Source organism: Dasypus novemcinctus, chromosome X, assembly GCF_030445035.2.
Source record: "Dasypus novemcinctus isolate mDasNov1 chromosome X, mDasNov1.1.hap2, whole genome shotgun sequence".
Lineage (NCBI taxonomy): Eukaryota > Metazoa > Chordata > Mammalia > Cingulata > Dasypodidae > Dasypus > Dasypus novemcinctus.
The window spans coordinates 36159375-36181898 of record NC_080704.1 but is presented as its reverse complement, the minus strand read 5'-3'; the positions used below and the strand labels follow the sequence as shown (position 1 = coordinate 36181898).

General features: G+C 35.6%; 1 protein-coding gene across 3 annotated transcripts in view; it reads left to right on the top strand.

The window, feature by feature from the left end:
- The window catches only part of DMD (dystrophin), a 2676723-nt gene that overhangs the window by 1773433 nt on the left and 880766 nt on the right, over nucleotides 1–22524 (top strand). For all 3 annotated transcript variants that reach the window (XM_058291720.2, XM_023592525.3, XM_058291721.2), the window contains one exon: nucleotides 20006–20181. In XM_058291720.2, coding sequence (XP_058147703.1) covers nucleotides 20006–20181 — 176 coding nt within the window. The remainder of the gene's footprint in view (nucleotides 1–20005; nucleotides 20182–22524) is intronic.

The window sequence follows — 22524 nt, the reverse complement described above, 5'->3', positions numbered from 1 at the left end:
TTTTCTTTCAGCTTCTTTTTATTCACATATAGGAAACCCTTTCCTGACCAGGGGGCTTCACACATCCTATTTCATCCCTCTGGATAGAAAGTTCCCACATTCTTTGCTCACCTCCCATTTCATTTATGTCAGCCCCAAAGCCTTCCCAGACCACCTTATCCAAAGTTATAACATAATCTAATTGTTCCCCAATTATTGGGGGATTTCCTCCATTATTCTCTCTCATAGCATCCATGCACATATCACATTTTCATATGTGTATGTGTGCGTGTTGGTATTTGTTTGTTTTTTGTTGTTTGTTATTTGTCTCTATGCCCACATTGGAGCATCATGAGGTCCTGAACTGTCTGATGTAGTTTTCAGTACCCTCAGTAAATATTTATTGAACAAATTACTTAATATGCTTGGTCTTGTAAACAAATATTTACTATATTTCTTACTTCTGTACATTTAAATATCTGGAATGAAATTAATAATGTTGGTTGTCAATTAAAATCCAAATGTCAGTATTTAACTAAGCATGTAAGAGCTCTGTCAAGTCAATTCACATTTACCTAAAGGCTATTATGTAGTGACAACGCAAATATTTTGCTAAATGTTGATGTTTATAATTAAAGATAAACAACAACCCATTTTTGAAGCAATTTCTTGTAAATAACCATCTGTACAGGAGAGGTGGGCATATTTTTAAAATATTGCTAAAACTGAGAAATGTAGAATGTGTTGCTACGTGCAAAAAAAATCCTAAGCCATCATGCAGGAGTTTTGTTTCTGACTCTATCAGTTGTGAATGGGAGAGCTTCAACCAAGTTACCTTCATATGCTGAATTAAGCAAGGTTTAATGAATTACTTCCTTAATACTATTTTTCTCTTCTGAGTTCCTGGCTTTCTATTTTTGTGAATTATTCTCTTTTTGAAAGAAATCGCAGTACCTTATAAGCATTTATACTCTTTCACACTGCTTCCTAATCTCACAGGGATATACAAAACAGAATGTGACTTTTAAATACTCACAAAATGGAATTATTATTCATATAGCTTTGGTTTTCATGGTGTGCCATGAGGTTTGTTGACCCGCCATTACGCCACTGTCAGCTATGCCTACAAGAACACAATGAGATGAATCATCCCCATATTACTGTTGGCCAGGGTAAACATCACACTGTTGCAGTGACATCTCAGATGTGCCACATTCAACCTTGTGTTTTGATCGATTAAAAAGGTAATGTGCATATATTCACTTTTGAGGATTGGCCAGATTTATTTATTGAAGTATGCTAGCTTCAAAACCAGTCTATTTGCACAACCCCTGATCTGTCTACATAACCAGAATTAGATAATGTAAAAATAAAGCTTCCCTTACTCGCCAGTGTACATCTTGCCAACAAGTACATCTGAAAGAAATTAGAGCCTTGTTTGTGTTTTTAATCATGTTAGTGCAGGACTTTTCAATAAAAATAAATTTCTTTTGAGCATATTTGCTTGGACCACAAAAAAAGGGAAAGATCCATTTGATTGATAGTGGACAGAATTTTCATTAAGTTTAACAGCAAAAATACCATAATTGCACTGTTCAACCTCTTGTTTGAAAGAAAAACAGAAAATTAGATGCAGTGAGCTCTACGCAAATGTTCACTATGCATACTTTCACCATTAAGTACATTATCAAGAATCATGTCAGCATGACAAATGTGTAATCTAATCTAGGAATACCGTGGTGCTCTCTAAATCAGCTCTAAACACATTCTAAGTGGATATTTCTCCCTCCTCTGATCCACATTATTTTTTACACAATGATTACATTTAATTGACCATGCCATCATTATCAAAATAAAAAGACAAAAAAACAGATGTGTAATAGGAAAGTCTGTATCAAATAATCCTTTTCCCCTGAGGAAAAGAGCAATCATAATGAAACCCTCGGTTTATTATTCTTACAGCAATTTGAATGTGTATGCAATTTGCCCAATTCTGTGTATTTTCTACTTCTCATGTGTCTGTATCTCCCTGTAATAAGTAAATACTTGAGCCCAAAGAGACAATACTGAGTATTGGGAATCTCACTGAAATGTGATGAACAATCTCGGGATTGGTCCTGGGTCTGATACCTGCATGGCAATTTGGACAAGTCATTTAAGCTCCAAGTTACGTATCTTTACCATTAAGATAATAGGAACTCCTTTGCCTACCTCATACATTTGCCTTGGGTCTCAAATGAAAAAAATACCTGACTGTACTTTATAAAGTATGTAAAAATAAGACATTATTACAATAAGATGATTGCATTTATTCTTTTAGCATAGTGTTAAAAATATTTTGGCCAAATTGACAAAATCATATTTTCTATAGGATAAACGCCATACCTGGTTTTAACAAAAGATCATACTAGAAGAGATGTGTAGATCTCTTAATGTTGTTGCTGCATGTGGAATGTATTATAAATGTTTCAGTTTGATCCTGTTCCCCCTGATACTGGTTTAAATGTAAAATACAAAACCAACCTTTCTTCCCCTTTTCTGTTTAAAACATATAAAGTGCTTATTTCAAGGAGCAAATTGTTTGAGCTTTTATTTATTTATACCTTTCTTCAATACATAGAAGATTTCAGGGTAGCATGTAACATTTCAAACCATAAAGTGAAATATTAATAGAGAAAAATTGGAACCAAGGAAAATGCAGACTGAAGTTTTTGATTAAGATCAGAGATAAGAAAAATCAGGCAAATATGGAAACTTTTGGGAATGATGTAGAGTGGAAGTTTTGAAGGAACACCTCATGATCCTTATTAGACTTTTGTTTTGAACGTCAAATCAAAATTAAAGCTATTTCCAGTTATTCCTTAAAATATGTGTATCTGTCACTGTTTTGATAAAAGGATTTATAGGCCTGATCAAGTAAGCTGAACATATGCTACTTTTTAACAGTGTTTCTTCCAATATATAATTCCAAGGTGGACACTGATTTATTCAAAATTAATATGTAGGAAACTATTGAAGAATGCTACGAAATGATGATATTAGAAGAATTTAATATGTTTAAGAAGTGGTCAATTATTATTTATGACTTTGAATGTATTTTACACACTATGTGTGGTTAGATACATAGTTAACTTTCATGAGACCAACTTGTGCACATAATGCACTGATTTATATTTATAGCTGCTGCTACCTTAGTAGATAAAACTGAATCGCCTTATTTTAAAATATTGCACTTTAATAATTAAAATATAGCACGGGGAGATTCTATTGAGGCTATTTTGTAATATCCCATTTGTGTAAGATTATATTATTTTCCAAGTGAATATGGCATTATTTCACTGATTATAAAAATATACGGCAACTCACCCTGCACTAGGCCCACAGTCCATGCCTCTGACTGTGTACTTTTCTCATTTTCTTGTTTCTTAAACTCTCTACTCCCTTGCCTACCCTAATACACACACACACACTCTCTCTCTCTTTCATTGTAACAAAATTTTTGAAATGGTGAAAGAAAACAAAAAAAGAACAAAAATCACCAAATAACAGATTCCCATGCCGCTGACAACAGTAGAGGACAAAGAAGATGCAGCAAACAGACACAGAGAACAGACAACCGGGCTGGGGGGGAAGGGGAGAGAAATAAATAGATAAATCTTTTTAAAAATCACCAAATAATCTCATTTCCCAGGGATCACCTTTAACATTTATCTGGATATTCATCTAGTTGTTCATGTAACATGCCTCTGTTTTCAGAAATTTCCTCCTGTGTAGATTCCTTAATGTCCCTGCAATATAACTTCCTCTTTTTCTCTTCTTGCTTAGAGGAAACTGGTTGTTGCCATGCCACATATATAAAATGGTTCATCTACCAAATGATTGTGTCTGTTCTTCATTAGTCAGAGGTTCTCAAACTTGTTCAAGTGGCAGACAATTTGATACCACTTTGCTCCTTATGAAAAATAGGAAAGTACTTATTCAGTTACTTCATTCTAAATACTGGCAAAATATTATTAGCTGAAACAAAGAAGATATTTTAAGGTGTTTAGAAATGCAGAATAGAATGTTCATCCAGAAATGCTCTTTAGCGGTAATAGATGAAAAGCAGTTGCTGTGACTCCTTCCCATTTTTGAAAATTGGGATGACATTTGCCCATCTCCAGTGTTAACATAGTTCTTCAAAGACCAATGACATGAGGGTAGGACTGTATTGTGCAAGGTCTCTCATTTCCCTGCAATATAATTGGTCCAGGGCCAGAGATTTTAGCTCATTTAGAGCAGAAAGGTGCTCTTTTAAAATTCCCTCACCTATTTTGGGCCTCATTTCTCTCGTACGGTTATGCCTTTTCCAGTCTGATGAACATTCTCCTTGACAGAGCAGACAGGCAGAGGCATGGAGCAGTCCTGCTTTCTATATCATCTCCACCCCTCCCCTTCCCCATTCTGCCCCAATCAGTGAACCTGCATCTTTCTGATTCTTCTCCAAACAGAAGTAAAAAAGGTCTTGAGTATTACTTTTAACAGCATCATGGGCCTCAAATAACTCCAGGCTTGGATCTTCCCCATTGTTTCTACAGTTCTAGATTGCTCTTTTGATATTTACTCTTATTTATGTGTCCCTCATTCCACCCCATGTTTCGTGCCCATTTAGAATCTGAGCTCATTTGAGGATCCCCTGTATAGTAACATGCATTTTGTTAGAAACCACTGGTTATTTTATAGTCACTGGGATCATTGGCCATTATTGTATCTAAATTTTATTTTTGAAAAGCTAACAAGCCTCTGAAGCTATTTTCTCTTTTAAAACTTAAGATCATAAGGATCAGTACAGTTTTTTCCTTCTTAATCTAGTAAATGCATCTTATATGCATGGGCTCATGTGCACACATGCACATACACACACACACACTACTCTTTCCTGAAAGTCAAATGTCATATTACTTGTCTTATAAGATTGTCAAATTCTATTATATTTGGGGATAATATGATGAATAGTATAATACTCATGATGATCACTAAATCTGTCCCATATAACATAGTTTTCTGAAGCACTTTTAAATTTCATTGGCAAATGAATGAAGTTTGGCACCCAGCCTGTGTCTTGGTTTGTTTTCTCCTTGGATAAGTAGCATTCATATATACCGCATGAAGTGAGAGAGACAAAGGACTTAAATCAGTTGGATGTCCTCATTGTTAGCATGGCTGAGAGAGTGTTTAAAGAGAGATGAATAGTTTGAAAGTGATATTTTTAAATTTCTTAATTGAGGTAAAATTTACATAAGATGATACACATAGATTTTACGTGTTCAGTTTGTTAAGTCTTGGCAAGTGTAAATAGTTGTGAAACTAACATCTCAACCAAAATATAGACTACATGTCAGAAAGTTTCTTCATGCCGCCTTCCAGAGTTTAATCTTTTTTATTGCCAATCAATATTCCATTATCAATATACCAAAATTTTTTATCTGTCCTCCTATTGGTGGACATTTTTGTTGTGTTCAGATTTTGACTATTATGGTTAAAGATGCTGTAAGTCTTTTTCTGGCATACGTTTTCATTTCTTTTGAATGGTAACCTAAGATTGGAATGGCTGAATCATATGTTTAACTTGATAAGATACTATCAAACAGTTCTCTCAAATGGTTGTACTCTTTTACACAATGAACAGTGATGGTAGAGAGCTCCATTTGCTCTACATCCTCGCCAACATTTGATCTCGTCCTTCATTTTTAATTTTTGCCATTCTGTGGTATGTGAAGTGGTATCTCATTGTGGTTTGGATTTGCTCATAACTAATAATATTTAGGTCATTGGTATAACTTAGAAATTGGAAATAAAGGAGAAATTTTCCATTTTTCCTTGTATTTTCCTTTATATTTCCTTTAAAATCAGTTAGAAAGCAGTGCTGCTTCTCAGGCCACAGTGCCTTGCCTTTGTTAAAGTGCTGCTCCAGTGCCACCACTGATATGAAGCACTGAATATTTTAATTTTCTTTGAACAGCTGCTAACAATAGTCTTCTCAGAGCCATCAGTACTAATTTATTGGTTTGAAGCCTACTACTTATTTATAAATACAGAAATTAAATTTACTCATGCTTTTTTGCCACGTGTGCTATATCATCTTGGAGATGCCTTCAATGAGGATACCAATCCTTCAATTTCACAGCATCCCAACGAAAGAGACACATTCGTTCGTTTAGTCTTCTAGTCAATAAACTTTAGCTGATTAGCATGGTAGAAAACCCAAAGGGAAAGAAGAAAACGTTCCTGCACTTTAGAAATGCATAACTTTCTAATTAAATTGAGGAAGTTTATGATTATATAGACTGTGGAAAACATCATAAAGCAGGCACAGACTAAGGGAAGAAGGATTTTACAAGATAGATAACTTCTAGTTGAGATTTCATTCATAAAGGAGATTATACTTTGGATAGATCTTCATTTATGCTTGAACAAATATGTTCTTAGCACTACTAGGTAGCAGGCACTTTACTAGGTACTAGACTGAGCAAAACAGATATAGATCCTGATCTCAGGGAGCTCAAGGTCTAGGGGTATAGAATGAAAGGATTCCTTAAGGAGAAATCAGGGCATTCATCATGGGGAACCAGGGAATCTCTCTTGAGTTGTCCAGTTGTTCTAAAGCTCATTAGGCAGGCACTGAGGATTCAGTATGCAATTTTGAGCAGAAAACCCCCCATCAGAACTGTCCATCACCAGGAGTAATCTAGAAAGAATGTGGAGGATGTTTTGGAGTGAAAAGAGTTGAAGGAAGACAGATAAAAGGACTGATCACTAACCGAAAAGAGGTTTAAGGAGCAACCAGCCTGGAGGGAAAGTAATGGCAATTGAATGAACTAGGGAAGAGGAATAACAGTTAAGATCAGTAGGACTTGCATTGGGGAAAAGAAAGAAAGGGATAAATCACAGAGGAACTGGTGAGTTCCAGTCTGGTAAGTAGACAAAGCCAGATGTCATGCAAATAAATAGTGAAGTCAACAAGAAAAACACATTTCAAAGGTGATGTTAATTTTGGCTTGAAACTCTTTTCTTTGGGGTTTTATTCAAATGGAAATGTCCTGACATGCAGGGCTGTAGCTTAAGAGGTAGGCTTCACTAGAGAGAAAAAGTTACAAAATATTTACATTTGAAAATTACATCATCCCCTGTACACAGATTAGGTTTATAAAGAAATCAAAACCACTATAGTTGGTTTTCACCTCTTTTTTACCTCTTCCTGATCTTTTAGGGAGTTACATGGATAATCCTGGAAGTTTTAACACAGGACCTGCTGAAATCTTCCTGCTATTTTATTCTTAGGTTCCTTTCACTTGTATATAGTTCAATGATATGCAAATTGTGAATACTGTACAGGTTGAGAATTCAACTTGGACCTGCCTTTTCTGATTTCCAGAGGACATGCCCGGTCAACAAAAGATGCACAATTGTTTTATCTCCTCCTTTTCTAATCTAATTTCATGAATGAGAGGAGCATTACCATAAAGCAGATAATAAGTTTGAAAATAAGAAGCTTAACCTCAGAAATTAAGGCTGGGAAAGAAAAGAGCATTTTGTGTTTAATGCCTGCATAACTTAGCAAAAGGGGCATATAAAGCTTAGTGATGGCCAACATGTGCTTAGATGTGGATTGATAGTTGATGTCTTAAGGTTCTGTAATCTAAGCTAAATGCTTAAAATCAATTAATTGATGTTAGACCCAGAGATTTGTTTTATCCCTCTTTATTTTATTTCTGTGCTTTTCCATTCTCTAGAGCATGAAGAACTAAACCTTACCTTGATAAGTTATTTGTAAGAGATGAGACTGTGATAAAGGTCTTTCCACATAAGGATAATGTATTTATTTCAGACTTTTCCTTTGGACTTTTCTCAAATGGGAAACCAATTAAGAGGACTGGAACATCTTGGCTGCTTTCCCTTTTCATTTTATCAACTATTTCTTGAACAATGATTAAGCTAAACTGTGCTGAACACTATGCTTGGTGATACATGGAATGGAAAAGACTCTTCTGAAGGAATTCATAATCTGAATTACCACCACCTCTCTGTTTCTTTTCCTGATCATCTCTCCCAGATCTCTCCCACACACAAACACATGCATACAATCATACAGGCAAGCACACATTTAACTGATCTTTCCTGTTCTCAAAGCATATTTTCTGCAGCTGAGTTCTAAGACCACATTGTATATAATTATTTGCTTGCTCTTTTTCCCCCCATTATTGAGGATGTAAACGAGAAAATACAAGCTTATTTATCATTGTAAAAGCATTGGATACAGAGTAGTTACCCTAAATATTTGGTGGAGTGACAAAACCTAGCTGCATCTAACAGTTTGCCTACATTAAACAGTCATTGAGAGAATATGCCACAACTGAAGCATGTGAAATTCCTGAGTACAGAAGAAGAGTTTGTTCAGGGAGAAGCTGAATGCCTGGTGTCTTAGAGAGCAACAATAACTTATTTTGAAATCATCTTTTTCCATTGGAGTTTTAGCAGTGGGTGGGCAAGAGGATAACTAAATAGAAACATCTTCATAGGAACAATATTGTGGGGTATGGTGTGGGTAATCTACTGGCTCTCGGTTTTCCAAGTCATGCCCACTGTGAGATTGATTAATCTCTCTGCCAACAAATGAAAAGGAAAATGTAGTAGTCTAGAGATGCAGCAAGGGTCAATAATGACAAAATTACTCCCTTCACTTTCTTATATAGCAATCATCATGCAAAAAATCAGGGAGTACCAAAATATGTGCACACTATGATTGCTAACTTTACATTTATCCATCATGTTTTCAGTGAAAATGGACAACCTGACCACACTGAGAACAAACCCACGTCACAAATCCCTTGACTTAGCTGTATTGGTTACACTCTCAGTTATATTATCAATCCTTAAATTTCCTCTGAGCTTCAGACCATTATCACTATATCCAAAGTTGCTATCCTTTCCTACCCTCCCATCTCCAAGGCATGGCTTAATCCTATCTATGTATCTCCTAGATATCACTGCATTCCATCCACTTCTCTCCATTTCCACCACTATCTCCCCTGTCCAAGCTACCATTCTCTCTCACCAGAACTACCATGATATTTCCTACTTGGTCTCCCCAATTCCATGCCACAGCTTTCCCAATCTGTTCCACCTTCAGCCAAGTGCTGACCAGAACCTAGCACAGTGCATGACTGCTAGAGGCACTCAATAAATAGTTCAGTGAATGAATGACTTACTGAGTGAAAATATTTGATAAGTTTGTCAAATACCAACAGAGAACTATAGCTTTTGAGAGCCAACACAGAGCATTTAAACAAACATTTTCAGTCTGTATTTGATTCCACTTATACATCATCTTGCCTTTAAAAAACATTTGTTTCACTTTTTCACACATACACACACAAATATACAGTATATATCCCCTCTACTTGCAAAATGGTTGTTGAAAAATATTTGCATGGCTTCAAAATAGCACCTCAGGAAAGAAGAGGATGATTGAGGAATTTAAAAACCATCTATGTTTCCTTTCAAATATTCTGTATTAAAAGCCAGTATTTTTAGGCTATGTGCAATTTGTTCCATGATGGAAGTATCTCACTGTTTACAAAACTACGCTAGTAATTACATGGAAAGAATTTCATACCCAAAATCACATGTTCTATAATCAGGATTATTTAATAGGAGATCAAATGTAGCCATGGACAAGAGCTGTCATCTCACTGGACAAAGGCCACCTAGTTTTCTTTAAAAATCTAAGGGCACACTGTGAAAAGCAGCTCTCAAATATTTTCAGATATTTCTTCTGGAATTTTTTTTTTTAAGAATTATTTATTTATTTATTTTTCTCCCCCCCCCCCCCCTCCAGTTGTCTGCTCTCTGTGTGTTCTCTGCTGTGTGTTTTTCTGTGACCACTTCTATCCTTATCAGCGGCACCGGGAATCTGTTTCTTTTTCTTGCGTCATCTTGTTGTGTCAGGTCTCTGTGTGTGTGGCACCATTCTTGGGCAAGGTGCACTTTCCTTCACGCTGGGTGGCTCTCCTGGTGGGGCGCACTCCTTGCGCGTGGGACTCCCCTACTCGGGGGACACCCCTTTGTGGCAGAGCACTCCTTGCGCACATCAGCGCTGCACATGGGCCAGCTCCACACAGGTCAAGGAGGCCTGGGGTTTGAACTGCGGGCGTCCCATGTGGTAGGGTGTCCCTATCCATTGGGCCAAGTCCATTTCCCTCTTCTGGGGTTCTAGTAACTGATTTAGAAGCCAAGAAGGATTGAATAAATCTGTGAACCTAGAGAGATCTAGCATTGATTTTGACAAAGTAAAACCTGTTAACTTTGCAAAGTTGTGTACTTACAACAACAGTTTTCTGTATGAACCAGGGTAATGGATTCAATACCTTCAGAGAGTAGTAGAATGCTTGCCTACCCTCCTCCCCCAAAGGCATTCAAATTATTAAACAAAGTTCTAATGCCAGAACATATCTGAGTCCAGATTTAACTTGCAGCCCTCTGTTTCAGATTCCCAAAGGCAGAAATTTAACATACACTTTATTTTTTTTTCCCTTTGATATCTCTCTGCATTGAATCTCTGCTGGAAATTGAGGAAAGTATTTTTTTTTTGTTCCATGGATATTTCTTCAGGAAGATAGAAGAAAAGAATCCTATGCTAAATTTACAAAGCATGTGGTATTTAAAGCACTTTATGATGAATTCATTTGGTATCCCTATTAATAGGTATGATCATAATGAATGTATATATCGCTAATGTGGGTGAGATAAACACATCCAAGAGAAATTTCATTGTAATTTTATATTAAGTAAATGTCCCATTAAAACAAATTGCCACTGTACATACTTTTCCTTTAGTTCATTGGCATGATGTTTGCTTTTGGAAAGGCATAGTCTAATTCTAGATTTAGGAGGACTTCTCATTATTCTTTTATAGCAACCATTATCAGGAGCAGATGGGGAATTGTACCAATGAGCATATCTAGTATGACACCACTCAGGAAAAAGAGGGTATTAGATTAGATTAGATTAAATCTAACCAGACACTCCCCCATCTCCAGTTTCTGTAACAAACTAGCAAAAACTTACATCTGGTTTCAGCCTTGTTATTAGTGGGGCTCAATGAGAAATGAGAATAAAATGAAACCAGGAGAAAGAATAGGCTAAAAAGTTGCATTTTATGCCTGACCATTTGTGAAGGCTGTTCTACTTTGATTTAGTTTGCAAATTATTAAAGATCTATAGGTCCTTACTTTAAAGTTAATGTCTAGTAAATTTGAAATTTGTAGAAATGCTTTAGGATCAAGAGAACAAAAAACCTCCTTCAGTGTTAATCCTGAGCTACTGAAGTCTAATATATGCTGTCAACGAATGATGCTAAAAAAAAAGAAAAAAGAAAAAAAGATACTGTTTACATATCTATGCAGAGGATGGAGGCTTAGCCTCCCTTGGGGTTCTCGAAAAGCCTCCAGAAAGAGGGGGCATTTAAACAGAGAATTACTGAAAAGTAGGAATTGACTCGAGGTACACAATTTAGCGGGACAGTCAACAAATTTAGAAGCCATTTTTTTAATTTTTTTTCTTTATTAAATTGCCTTTTTTAAAAAAAGATACATAGATCACAAAAAATGTTAAATTACAAAATATAAGAGGTTCCCCATACCCCACCCCACCCCCTGAAGCCATTCATTTTTACTGTGAATGGGAGGAAAGTGGAAGGACAAGAGAGCAGATTGCCAAAGCAGAGGGCAGAGCAGGCTGCAGCATTCCTTTAGACCAGGGGTTCTTAACCTTTTTCATTCCATGGACCCCTTTGCCAGTCAGGTGAAATGAATACTACTGTAATTTATTTATTGCACATATTCATTCATAAATGAAGGAAAAGTTAGATTTCAGTTAGAGGTCAGAGAAGATAAAGATACTAAGTTGATTTTTTTCAATTCAGGCTCCTGGATCCCCTGAAAACTGGTTAAGAACCATCCCTGCTTTAGACCGTCCCCACCATGTTATTATGTTAGGACTTTATCTTGTAGTTCAGTTAATAGGGGAGGACTTAATCCTCACTTGCTACGCCTTTCATTCTTCACTCAAAAAGAGCCTTCCTTTAGAGCAGTTTTTACTCTTTTTTTCTCATCTTTCCTTGTTTTTCATTTTCCCATTCTTGCCCCCCCCCCTTTAATAAACTCCTGAATTCCCCCAAGTTCAGCTGTTGCTCAATCCCTGTGTATATTGTCAACAGATGCTCTCACAGGGCCACCAAGTCTTCCGCCCAGACAGAATACCAGCCCACAGATGGACTAGGTCGAATGTGCCCCATTGCTGAGTCTTGGGAATTTGCTTCCTTACAGAATTTTGTCAATGGATAAGAGTTGAAAAATAGGTTTGGAAGCATATTAAAACCTCTGAAGATAGTGGTGATTTTATTTCTAGTCTATTAACATGAGAGAGACAAACTTGTTTAATTTATGTTTGAAAAAAGAACCAGAAACTATTGCTCAATAGTTGAGCCGTAGGGACTGGCAAAGAGGAACAGTGGGAAGGAAACAGTGGAAAAGAAAGAGTAGAGTAGTCGGTAAAAGATCATGCACAATATGTCATGGAATTGCAGCATAAAATTGTACCTGCCTTTTTCACAACTCTCTGCAAGGTTCCTAACAATGCCTATTTTCTATTGACTCATCAGTGAACCAAGCCAATGGTTCATCCATTTCAAAATAATTTATTAACAAAATTACAAGTAAATCTCAGTATCGAATTCTTGGCACCATCTATTAATATTTGTTCAATGAAGGTTTGGTTTTCTTTCCTGTATTTCCCTTAATCTATAACATTTCTCCCAATTATTTTTTATCTCTTCTCTTTTCCTAGTCTGCTCTTTAGTTTGTGCTTGTTTGCCAATTCTTTTTCTCCTATGTCGCTTACCCAATTTGTCATTGAATTAATACAATTTCCTGTGACTGCTCTTTAACTTTTTCTTTTTCTTCATTTGGCACATTTTTTACTTTCCATTTATTCTGTTTTGGAAATAAACTTTTAAATTTATGCAACGTTTTCAAAAGAAATGTTGTGGTTTTTCCTCTCATATTCTTCCCTCTATAAAAATGTTCCTTCCTCGCCTATATTGCCTCTTCCCTTCCCCCAATTTGAACAGACTTGTATTCTTCCCTCTATAAAAATGTTCCTTCCTCGCCTATATTGCCTCTTCCCTTCCCCCAATTTGAACAGACTTGAAGAACTTAGATATGTAATAGTGTCAATTTCTATAATTCAGCGGCGTGCCTCACTTTAAACAGCGTGAACGAATTTGAAAATCATGTAGTAATTCCAAAACATGCCCCTCCTCCCTGGCTCCCCTCCTCACATCTCTAGCTTACTCTTTCTTTAAATAGTGAATCTGTCTTTTACAACCTTGTCTCCTCATTCCCAGAGATTCTGATTCAGTAGGTTCAGTTTGGAATTCTGAGCTTTTATATCTTGAAAAAGTTCTCTTGGGCATTCCAATATGCAACCCTAATAAAGAATGGATTCTTTAATATTAGAATGACAACACAATGAGCTTTCGAACTCTGATGACTAACCCAATAGATTTAATTATGATTTTCTTTCTGTCCAAAACTAAGACTTAGATGCTAATTGCCACAGTAACAGATAAGGGAGCCTGCAACAACAGTGCATTAATGTGATATCAAAGCTCGGAAATTTCTCTGGTAATGAATAATTCACTACTTAAAATATTTATAAGGTATAGAATTATGATTAATTTGTTTTTTACTATGTGAATAAAGCTGATTGGGCCTGGCAGAATTACATTTAATTCTATAAATCAAATATCTTTTTTGGGCTCAGAGGCTAACTGTAAAACACCATGTACATAGTTTTACTTCCTATTTTGAGCAATTATTTTTTAAATTATTTTTTAAAAGAAGTTTTAGATTGCATACATGTTACATAAAAAATATAAGGGATTCCCATATGCCCCGCTCCCTCCCCCTCCTATACTTTCCCACATTAGCAACATCCTGCATTGATGTGGTACATTTGTTACAATTGATGAGCCCATATTAAAGCATTGCTTCTAACCATGGACTACAGTTTACATTATAGTTTACACTCTGTCTGACACAATTTTATAAGTTAGGACAAAATATACAATGGCCTGTGTCCATCACTGCAATGCCATGCAGAACAAATCCAAGGTCCTGAAAATGCCCCCATATACACCTATTCTTCCTTTTCCCAACCCTCAGAACCTCTGGTGGCCACTGACTTTACATCAATGATTAGAGTTCTTCCCTTGCTAGAATAATAATGTCTATAGAAGAATAATAATAAGTCTACTTTTGTCCATTTTTCATTCTTCAATCTTGGGAATTTTGGAATGGTGATTCCCACTCTGCTTCCAATTAAGAGGGGTCTTAAATCTCATGGGGCAGATGGTTGGAACTACCTTGCTTGCAGTTGCAGACACTCTTTTTGTTCCTTGGAATGGACATTGTCCATCATCATCTCCTTGTTAGTTGGCCTGGGTGAGTCCAATGAACTGGAGAGTAAGTGTTAAAACTCTGCTGAAATTCAGGGCTCAACTGGCACATGGATGGCCAAAAATTTAAGTCTCTGGGACATATATTTATCAAGTATAGTGGTTAAAACAAAAAGGGCAGAAGACCCATGTGTAGAGAACCTATAAACGAGTCTAACTCTCTTACACTAGGGAGCATAAATTCCAAAGTAAGGCCCACTAACAGGGTGCCAAATTCCTGAGCTGTCTGCCCTGCTTATAGTTTCTGGATATCTCTAGGGCCCTCAGGAGCCCCACTATTGGAGGCACTGTTTACGGTGGCAGTCAATGAGATCCTGCTGAGACTGGCAAAAATGTAATCTCTGGAATGACCTCCGACTCACTTTGAAAACTCCTAGCCATAAAAACTCATCTGTGTTTACCATTTCCCCCTTTTGGTCAAGGTCTTTTTTGAGATGCATTGCTAGTTAGCATGTGGTGATAATTCCACGGTGCCAGGGAGGCTCATCTCTGGGAGTCATGTCCCACACCATGGGGGGCAGAGGGAAGGTAGTGTGTTTATATGCTGTATGGCTTAAAGAGAGTCCACATTTGAGTAACAAAGAGGCTTTCAGGAGGTAACTCTTAGGCAGTATATAATAATAGACTAAGTTTTAAATTCACAAGAAAATGTTCGTAAGTACAATCATCTATCTCCAGGGTCTGGCATAATAGTGTGTATTCCTTAACTAGATTCTGCCCTTGCCCTCAGGGGATTCTTGCTGTCCTATTAGAGAATGTAGCAGAACTCCCCAGGATTGGAGTTCAATATTCTTTCAGTTATTATGTGGTTGATCCATTATTTTTCTGTCTTAAACTTTATCACTGAAAACTCTACTCGAGTAGAGCATACACTATACACATTTCTCCTGCTTACAAAATCTTCTTACAAATGCATTTTAATAGACTCTTTAATGAGCTCTTTGAAAAAATTAAAATATCTAGTGGCCCTGATTTGAGAATCTGTATAAATGAGATTTAGATCTAAAATTGTAAATTACTGCTTCATTGTTAGCTATTTCATTCTATATCTTATCTTATCTGGGAAATATAAATAATAAAATCCTTGTTGCTTCTACAATTAGGTTGTAGAAGTCCTGTAGCCGTGAGCCATGAAAGGGGGGGGGGGCAAGATAAAAAAATGTGAAGCCAAGGAGCTGAGATAAAAAAAATCAAAGCGGATTTCATTGATATTGTTATAACCAGCAATAATAATTCTTCGATTACTTTACAAAAGTTCAAAAGGCATTTACCCATTACCTTCCTACTTAAAGTGTGATCCCAGAACCAACAGTCTGGACATTCCCTGAGAGCTTGCTAGGAATGCAGATTTTTGGGACCTCCACAGATTTAGTGAATCAGAATCTGCAATTTAAAAGGTCTTCAGGAGATTGACGCACATATTAAATTTTGAGAAACACTGCTATAACACATATCTAATGTGTGTCCCATGTTTTTTAAATTAGCATTCAGAGTTTGATAGGTATTAGACATCATTGTGGGTACAAATATAAGCTATTATCTTTCTCTTTAACTCCCTGAATTCTGTGTTCTAGGCAAAGATTTCCCCCATTTCTGTAGTCACTCATATTTGCCCCATCCAGGTTTTTTACCAACCCCTGTTCATTTTTTCTTAGCAGTTCCTTCTACCACTAGCCTTTCCTTTCTGGTTCATCATCAAAAGTCTAATTCTAACCCAAATATGTATATCCCTGACTAAAATCATTGCTCTTTTACATGCATCCTTTCCTCATTGCTAACCTAAACCCTACCTCAGAAGTATCCAGAAGTACAGCTTTAGCCCTGCCACTCTCCCTCCCCATTTAAAATTTGAATCATTTTCTATTGTCTTCCACTGAATTGCACACTCCTTAATCAAAAACAAAGCCCTTCCAGCCCAGGTCCTGATATATGCCCAGGGCTGCACCTCCCCCTAAACTCCTGCTTCCAAACAGTGGCATAGAGCCCAATTGTATACTTCTGATCAGATCATTAAAACTGCAGACACCAGGATGTTACCTCTGCCATCCTCTCATCATCTCTGAAACCATCCCTATACCTAAGTCCTACCCATTCTTAAATTCCAGATTCTCCTAGAAGTCTCCTCTGTTCATCCTTCCACTGAGATCATCCCTCTTCTGATCTAACATTTATTGAGTACCTTGATTTTGACATTCCATCTATCCTACTGCATATAGTAGAGCAATTTTTCCTTTGCAACTGTGTCTAATCTTCTCAACTATATTGCATACTGCCTAAAAACCTTCAGAGAGGCATACATTCACTCCAGAAATAACTCTTATGAACTGTATATTGTACTAAGCAATAGGGGCACAAAGATGACTAAGACACAATCTCTCATTTCAAGGAATTGACAGTGTAATGGGAAGACAGATGCACAGTTTATGACTGGGTGTACTTGTTACTAAGCAGTGTCTGTCACATGCCACAGTGATCTGAACGGGTGTTAAAGAGTGAGGTGTTAGCAACGGAATGGAGGCAACTAGTCGCAATGAAATATCACATGTTTAATAGAACCCAACTCATGGACATTCAAGAAAATATGGTCAGGACAACTTGTGAATTGTTCAATAACCATACCTAGTTTTATATTCACTTTGAGGTACTGTTTGCCTTGAATAATGGGCTTGTTATCATTTTTGTTAATTCGTATATTTTTTTTAACTGCTACAAAGTGTACTACCAAAAATTCCAGTATTCAAAAATACCAGTATACCAAAGTAATTTTTAAACATGGACCAGGGCATTTATGTAGAATAATAGACTAAGGGAAGTTTGACCCAGTCTCAGAAATCATTCATGCATTCATACATTCATTGGACAGACATATATTGGGGTCTACTATGAGCTTGGTATTGTACCAAAGGGCAGGAGAATATTAGAATATTCAACAATTTGAATTATACCTATTAAGACAGTATTCTGAATAAGATATGGACTAGAGTGGACTTACTGGTATTTTACTGTATACTTACTGTGATTCTAGCAATGGAAGTAATCATATCATTGATGCGGAGACAGTGGCCACTGGAGGTGCTGAAGGCAGGGAGAGGGAAAAAGAGGTGCAATATGGTGACATTTTCGGGACTCGGAATTGTCCTGAACGACATTGCAATGACAGATACAGGGCATTATATATCCTGCCATAACTTTAAAAGATATAAAATATCTTTTAAAAAATAACAAATACATACAAAGAGAGTATTCTGAATACTGCTGGTATTCCACCAGTAACATAATGTTTTGGGAGTCATTTAGATTTAAATGTAGTAGGCACCACAAGTTCTCTTATATTATTTAATATTCTAAATTTCAAGTTTAGTAAATGTGTTATTTTTAAAATATATTTTAGTTTATTTTTAAAAGATACAAAGATTATACAAAATGTTAAATTAAAAAAATATGGGAAATTCCCATTTTCTCCACTCCCCACTCTCCCCGCTTCTCCCACATCAACAACTTCTTTCATTAGTGTTGTACATTCATTGAAATTGATGAATACATTTTGGAACACTGCTACACAGCATGAATTATAGTTTACATTGTAGTTTACAGTACAGTCCATTCAGTGGGTTATGGCAGGATATATCATGTCCTGCATCTGTCCCTGCAATATCATTCAGGACAACTCCAAGTCCCTAACTGTGGTAAAATATGTACAACATAAATCATTTCAACCATTTTAAGTGGACAGTTCTTTGACATTAACTATTTTGACAGTACTGCGTAACTTTCACCACTATCTATTTACAGACTATTTTCATCATCCCAAACTAAAACTCATACTCATTCAGCAATAACTCCCCAGTCCCCACACCCCTGGTAACCATTTCATTTTCCTTCTGCCTCTATGAATTTGCTTATTCTAAGTATTTCCTATAAAAGTAATAATAAAATATGTGTCCTTTTGTGTCTGGCTTATTTAACTCAACGTAATGTCAAGGTTCATCCATGTTGTTGTATGTACCAGCGCTTCAATTTTTGTGGTTGAATAATATTCCATTGTACGGATATACCACATTTTGTTTATCCACCCATCTGTTGATGGACATTTGGGTTGGTTCCACCTTTTGGCTATTGTGAATAATGCTGTGATTAACATTGGTCTACATGTATCTGGCAAGTGCCTTCTTTCAATTCTTTGGAGTATATGCAAAGTAGCAGAATTGTTGGATTATATGGTAACTCTATTATTAATTTTATGAGGAACCACCAAACTGTTCTGTTGCAGCTGTACCATTTTACATTCCTACCAACAATGCACAAGGGTTCCTATATCTCTCTATCCTTGCCAACACTTCTTTCCTTTTTTTATTTAACAGTCATCCTAGTGGGTGTGAAATGGTATCTCACTGTAGTTTTAATTTGCATTTATCTAATGATTCATTTCTCTTTTCATATACTCATTGGCCATTTGAATATCTTTTTGGAGAAACGCCTATTCAAATCCTTGGCCCATTTTTAAATTGGGTTGTTTGTCTTTTTGTTGAGTTATGGTTGTTATTTATATATTCTCTGTGTGAAACCCTTATCAGATATATAATTCCTAAATATTTTAATTGCCTGACAAATTCTAGATTATCTTTTAAAAATGTAAATACAGGTGGATTTCCTTTTTTATTTCATGGTAATAAAGCATTTTCTTTGTTATGCATACTTGCTTGTGTTTGTCTCTTTTTAATGGAACTATTTTCTGACATTTCACTCTTAAAATTTCAATCAGTATAAAAAGTACAAGATAGTTAAACTTGACGCCATCAGTGACTCATAAAACTGTTCTGGTGGCTATAGATTATTTTAAAACTTATTGCTGTACCTTAGGAATTTTTTGATAGGCTGCCCTGAAAGCAGTTAAATCTCAGTTTTATGTGCATTGATAATTTAAAATACATGGACACCAACAGAATTTGAAATAAATTTATTTATAATATATTAATGATTTTTGTCTAATATCTGTAACATTTAAAAAAACACTGTGGCTGAAATACATTGGTTCTTCTTCACCTTTCATAGCGATAATCACTAAGAAATGAACTCCAAATACTTTGTTCATATTTAAATTTTACAACACTTAAAAGCTACTTAAACATGGAAAATACTTGTAGGGACAAGAAATCGAATTTGTTCTTGAGAAGGTTTCCAACTAATTGATTTGTAGGACATTATAACATCCACTAGCTGACAAGCTTTACAAAAATAAAAACTGGAGCTGAACTGAGAGGGCACATTTTACCACCACATAAAAGGTGTCTTTTCTGTCTCATTTCCTTTGGATATGGGCATGTCAGTTTCATAGAGAAACTTTCACACGGAGCTTTTTTATTTATTTCTCTCCGGGTAGAACTGCAGGTGGTAGCACATCAGTTTAATCTTTTCTCAAATAAGGACATGAGGCTTCATTTTTGTTTTGCTTTTTTTGATTTCTTACAGGAACTCCAGGATGGGATTGGGCAGCGGCAAACTGTTGTCAGAGCATTAAATACAACTGGGGAAGAAATAATTCAACAATCCTCAAAAATAGATGCTAATATTCTACAGGAAAAATTGGCAAACCTGAATCTCCGGTGGCAGGAGGTCTGCAAACAGCTGGCAGAAAGAAAAAAGAGGTAAGGTGATGGATGATGTAGGCATTGTAAAATGTTAGAGGAGCTATTTAAACTGTCCTTAAAAAGATTTCCTGAAAGAAGCTTATACTCAGAGTGAAAGGCACTAACTTCAAGGAGCCCATCAGTAGTTACTCAAGAACTATAAAGATTTTTAAAAATTTATTTTTCTCATATGCTTAAATATGTAGTTGTTGCTAGTTAAATAGGCAGTGATTTTCTGCTATTTTAAACTTTCAAGTTTGTTGTAAAATTTATCACACATGATTTTGTTTAAAAATGAATGTCTTCAGTATATTCCAAATTTAACAAGCTGAGTCAATTATTTTTTAAAGAAGATGAGGAAAGAAAATTATACATGTCTAATTTGTGGAGAAGCCAACTCTTTGGCTAGATTTTCAACAGCTAGGAATAAGAGTATGATGCTGAAAAACACAACGGTTTTATTTACTTTTTCCCTGCTATATTTTTCGTATATTCTTGGAGAGAGATTTGGGCCAACAAATGTTCAACTCTAAAGGACAAAGCAAAACCCCAAAAGATTCTTGTTGAATTTAATCATCATTTAACTTTCCCTTAGGTTGTATTGAAAACACAGTAAGCCAAATGTATGCTGCTGCAATAGGAAGACACAGATATTTTTATAAATGGGATTTTGTGTTATGCTTCTAATTGTTAATGCTAATGTTTCTTGTTTCATAAGGGAGGGCTTGGCCTTTATTTACCAAATGAGATTATTGTTATGAACAATGCAAACTCAGTTCTATTCCCAAGGCCTTGCTCCCTATCTCTCATCTACATAATAGGTGGATTTTAATATTCAACAAGCTGGAACAACCCGTTGATGAATGGCTTTGGATTGGATGTCTTAGAAAGAAGGTTTGGAATTATGCCCAGTGTTTTTGCCCACCTCCTCTTGCCTCCTTCATATTGCATTATTCAGAAAGTAGACACAATTCATATCCCTCTTCAAATTGGAAGCATTAGTTGACCCACACATGGGCGCCCGCGCATACACACACAAATTTTGCTAAAGAATAATGGCATTATCTAAACAATTTTTTTTCAAATCGTCATTTAGAAACTATTTTTTTCTGATTATAAAAATAAAGACCCAGGCTTTCTAGTTAAACTGCTTCCTTGGGCAAGCCATACACTTTTTGCCCAAACTGAAATTCTTTTATTAAACATGCATCTACTCTGTTATTTAAATAACTGATATGTTAAAAATTTGAACACATTTAAACCTGTATAATATTAATTTTGAACTAGGCCCAATCTAGTCGAAAAGGAGATATTAAGAAATGTAAAAATTAAAGAAAGTCAAATAACTTGCTATTAAAATATGTATCTTGAATGCATAAAGTACATTAAATTGATCTGTGGATCACTTTTTTCTTTACTACATATAAAATGCTTCTCATTTTTAAATATTTTACTCATATACTGTTTGGATAGAGCACATTAATATTCCCTGTGATAACTCTTTTTCACCTAAAAGTTCAATATTGTGTTACCTATTATTATCTTCTTAATGCAAATTATAACTTATAAATGAAGATAGGGCAAAATGCATATTTCATCAAATAAGCTCTAAAATTTTATATCCTAAGTTTATAAGAAAGTGGTACACATGCTGACTCTGTTGTGGAATATTATACAAATTGTAGGTTAATTACAGCTAGGGATTTAGCTGACCTACATTAAACATTGCACTTTTGTGCTTTAAAAAGTCAAGATCAGCTTCCTTGAGAGTTTTTTAACTCAGCTTTTAAAGTTGTCTACTTCATGTTACATTAAAAAAAATAAATGTTAGTATATTTAAATTTCCACTGGGATCAGTTTTGTGTCATACTTCCTCAGAATATTTATATCATTTGAATATGTGAAATGTAGAAATAGTAAATAAAATATAAATGCCAGCTCTACTAATACACTCATAACTATATTGAAGCATCTAGTAGCAAATAAAGATAAAATAATATTTCATAAAGACTATGTTAACCAAATAATTGTGGGGATGCTTCAACTGTGAAACTATTGTTAATCAAGGGCACCCTTTCATGGCAACCCAAGCAGAAGTTTGATGGAGATAAGACTATTTCATGGGTGAAAAATAAGATACCTATTCAAGTTGTCAATGGTATTCTTAGTTTATACTGGGCTTTAAATAAAGCTGTTGGAAATATTTAACATTCCTTAGGCTAGGTACTTGTAAGAAGGAAAATGTATAATTTAAGGAAAAAAAAAAAGGCTACCAAAAATATTTGGAGCCTAAAAGCTAACATTTTAAGTCCTTCCTTTTGGAAAAGCAAGATCAGAAATATGAAAAGAAAATTCTCAGAA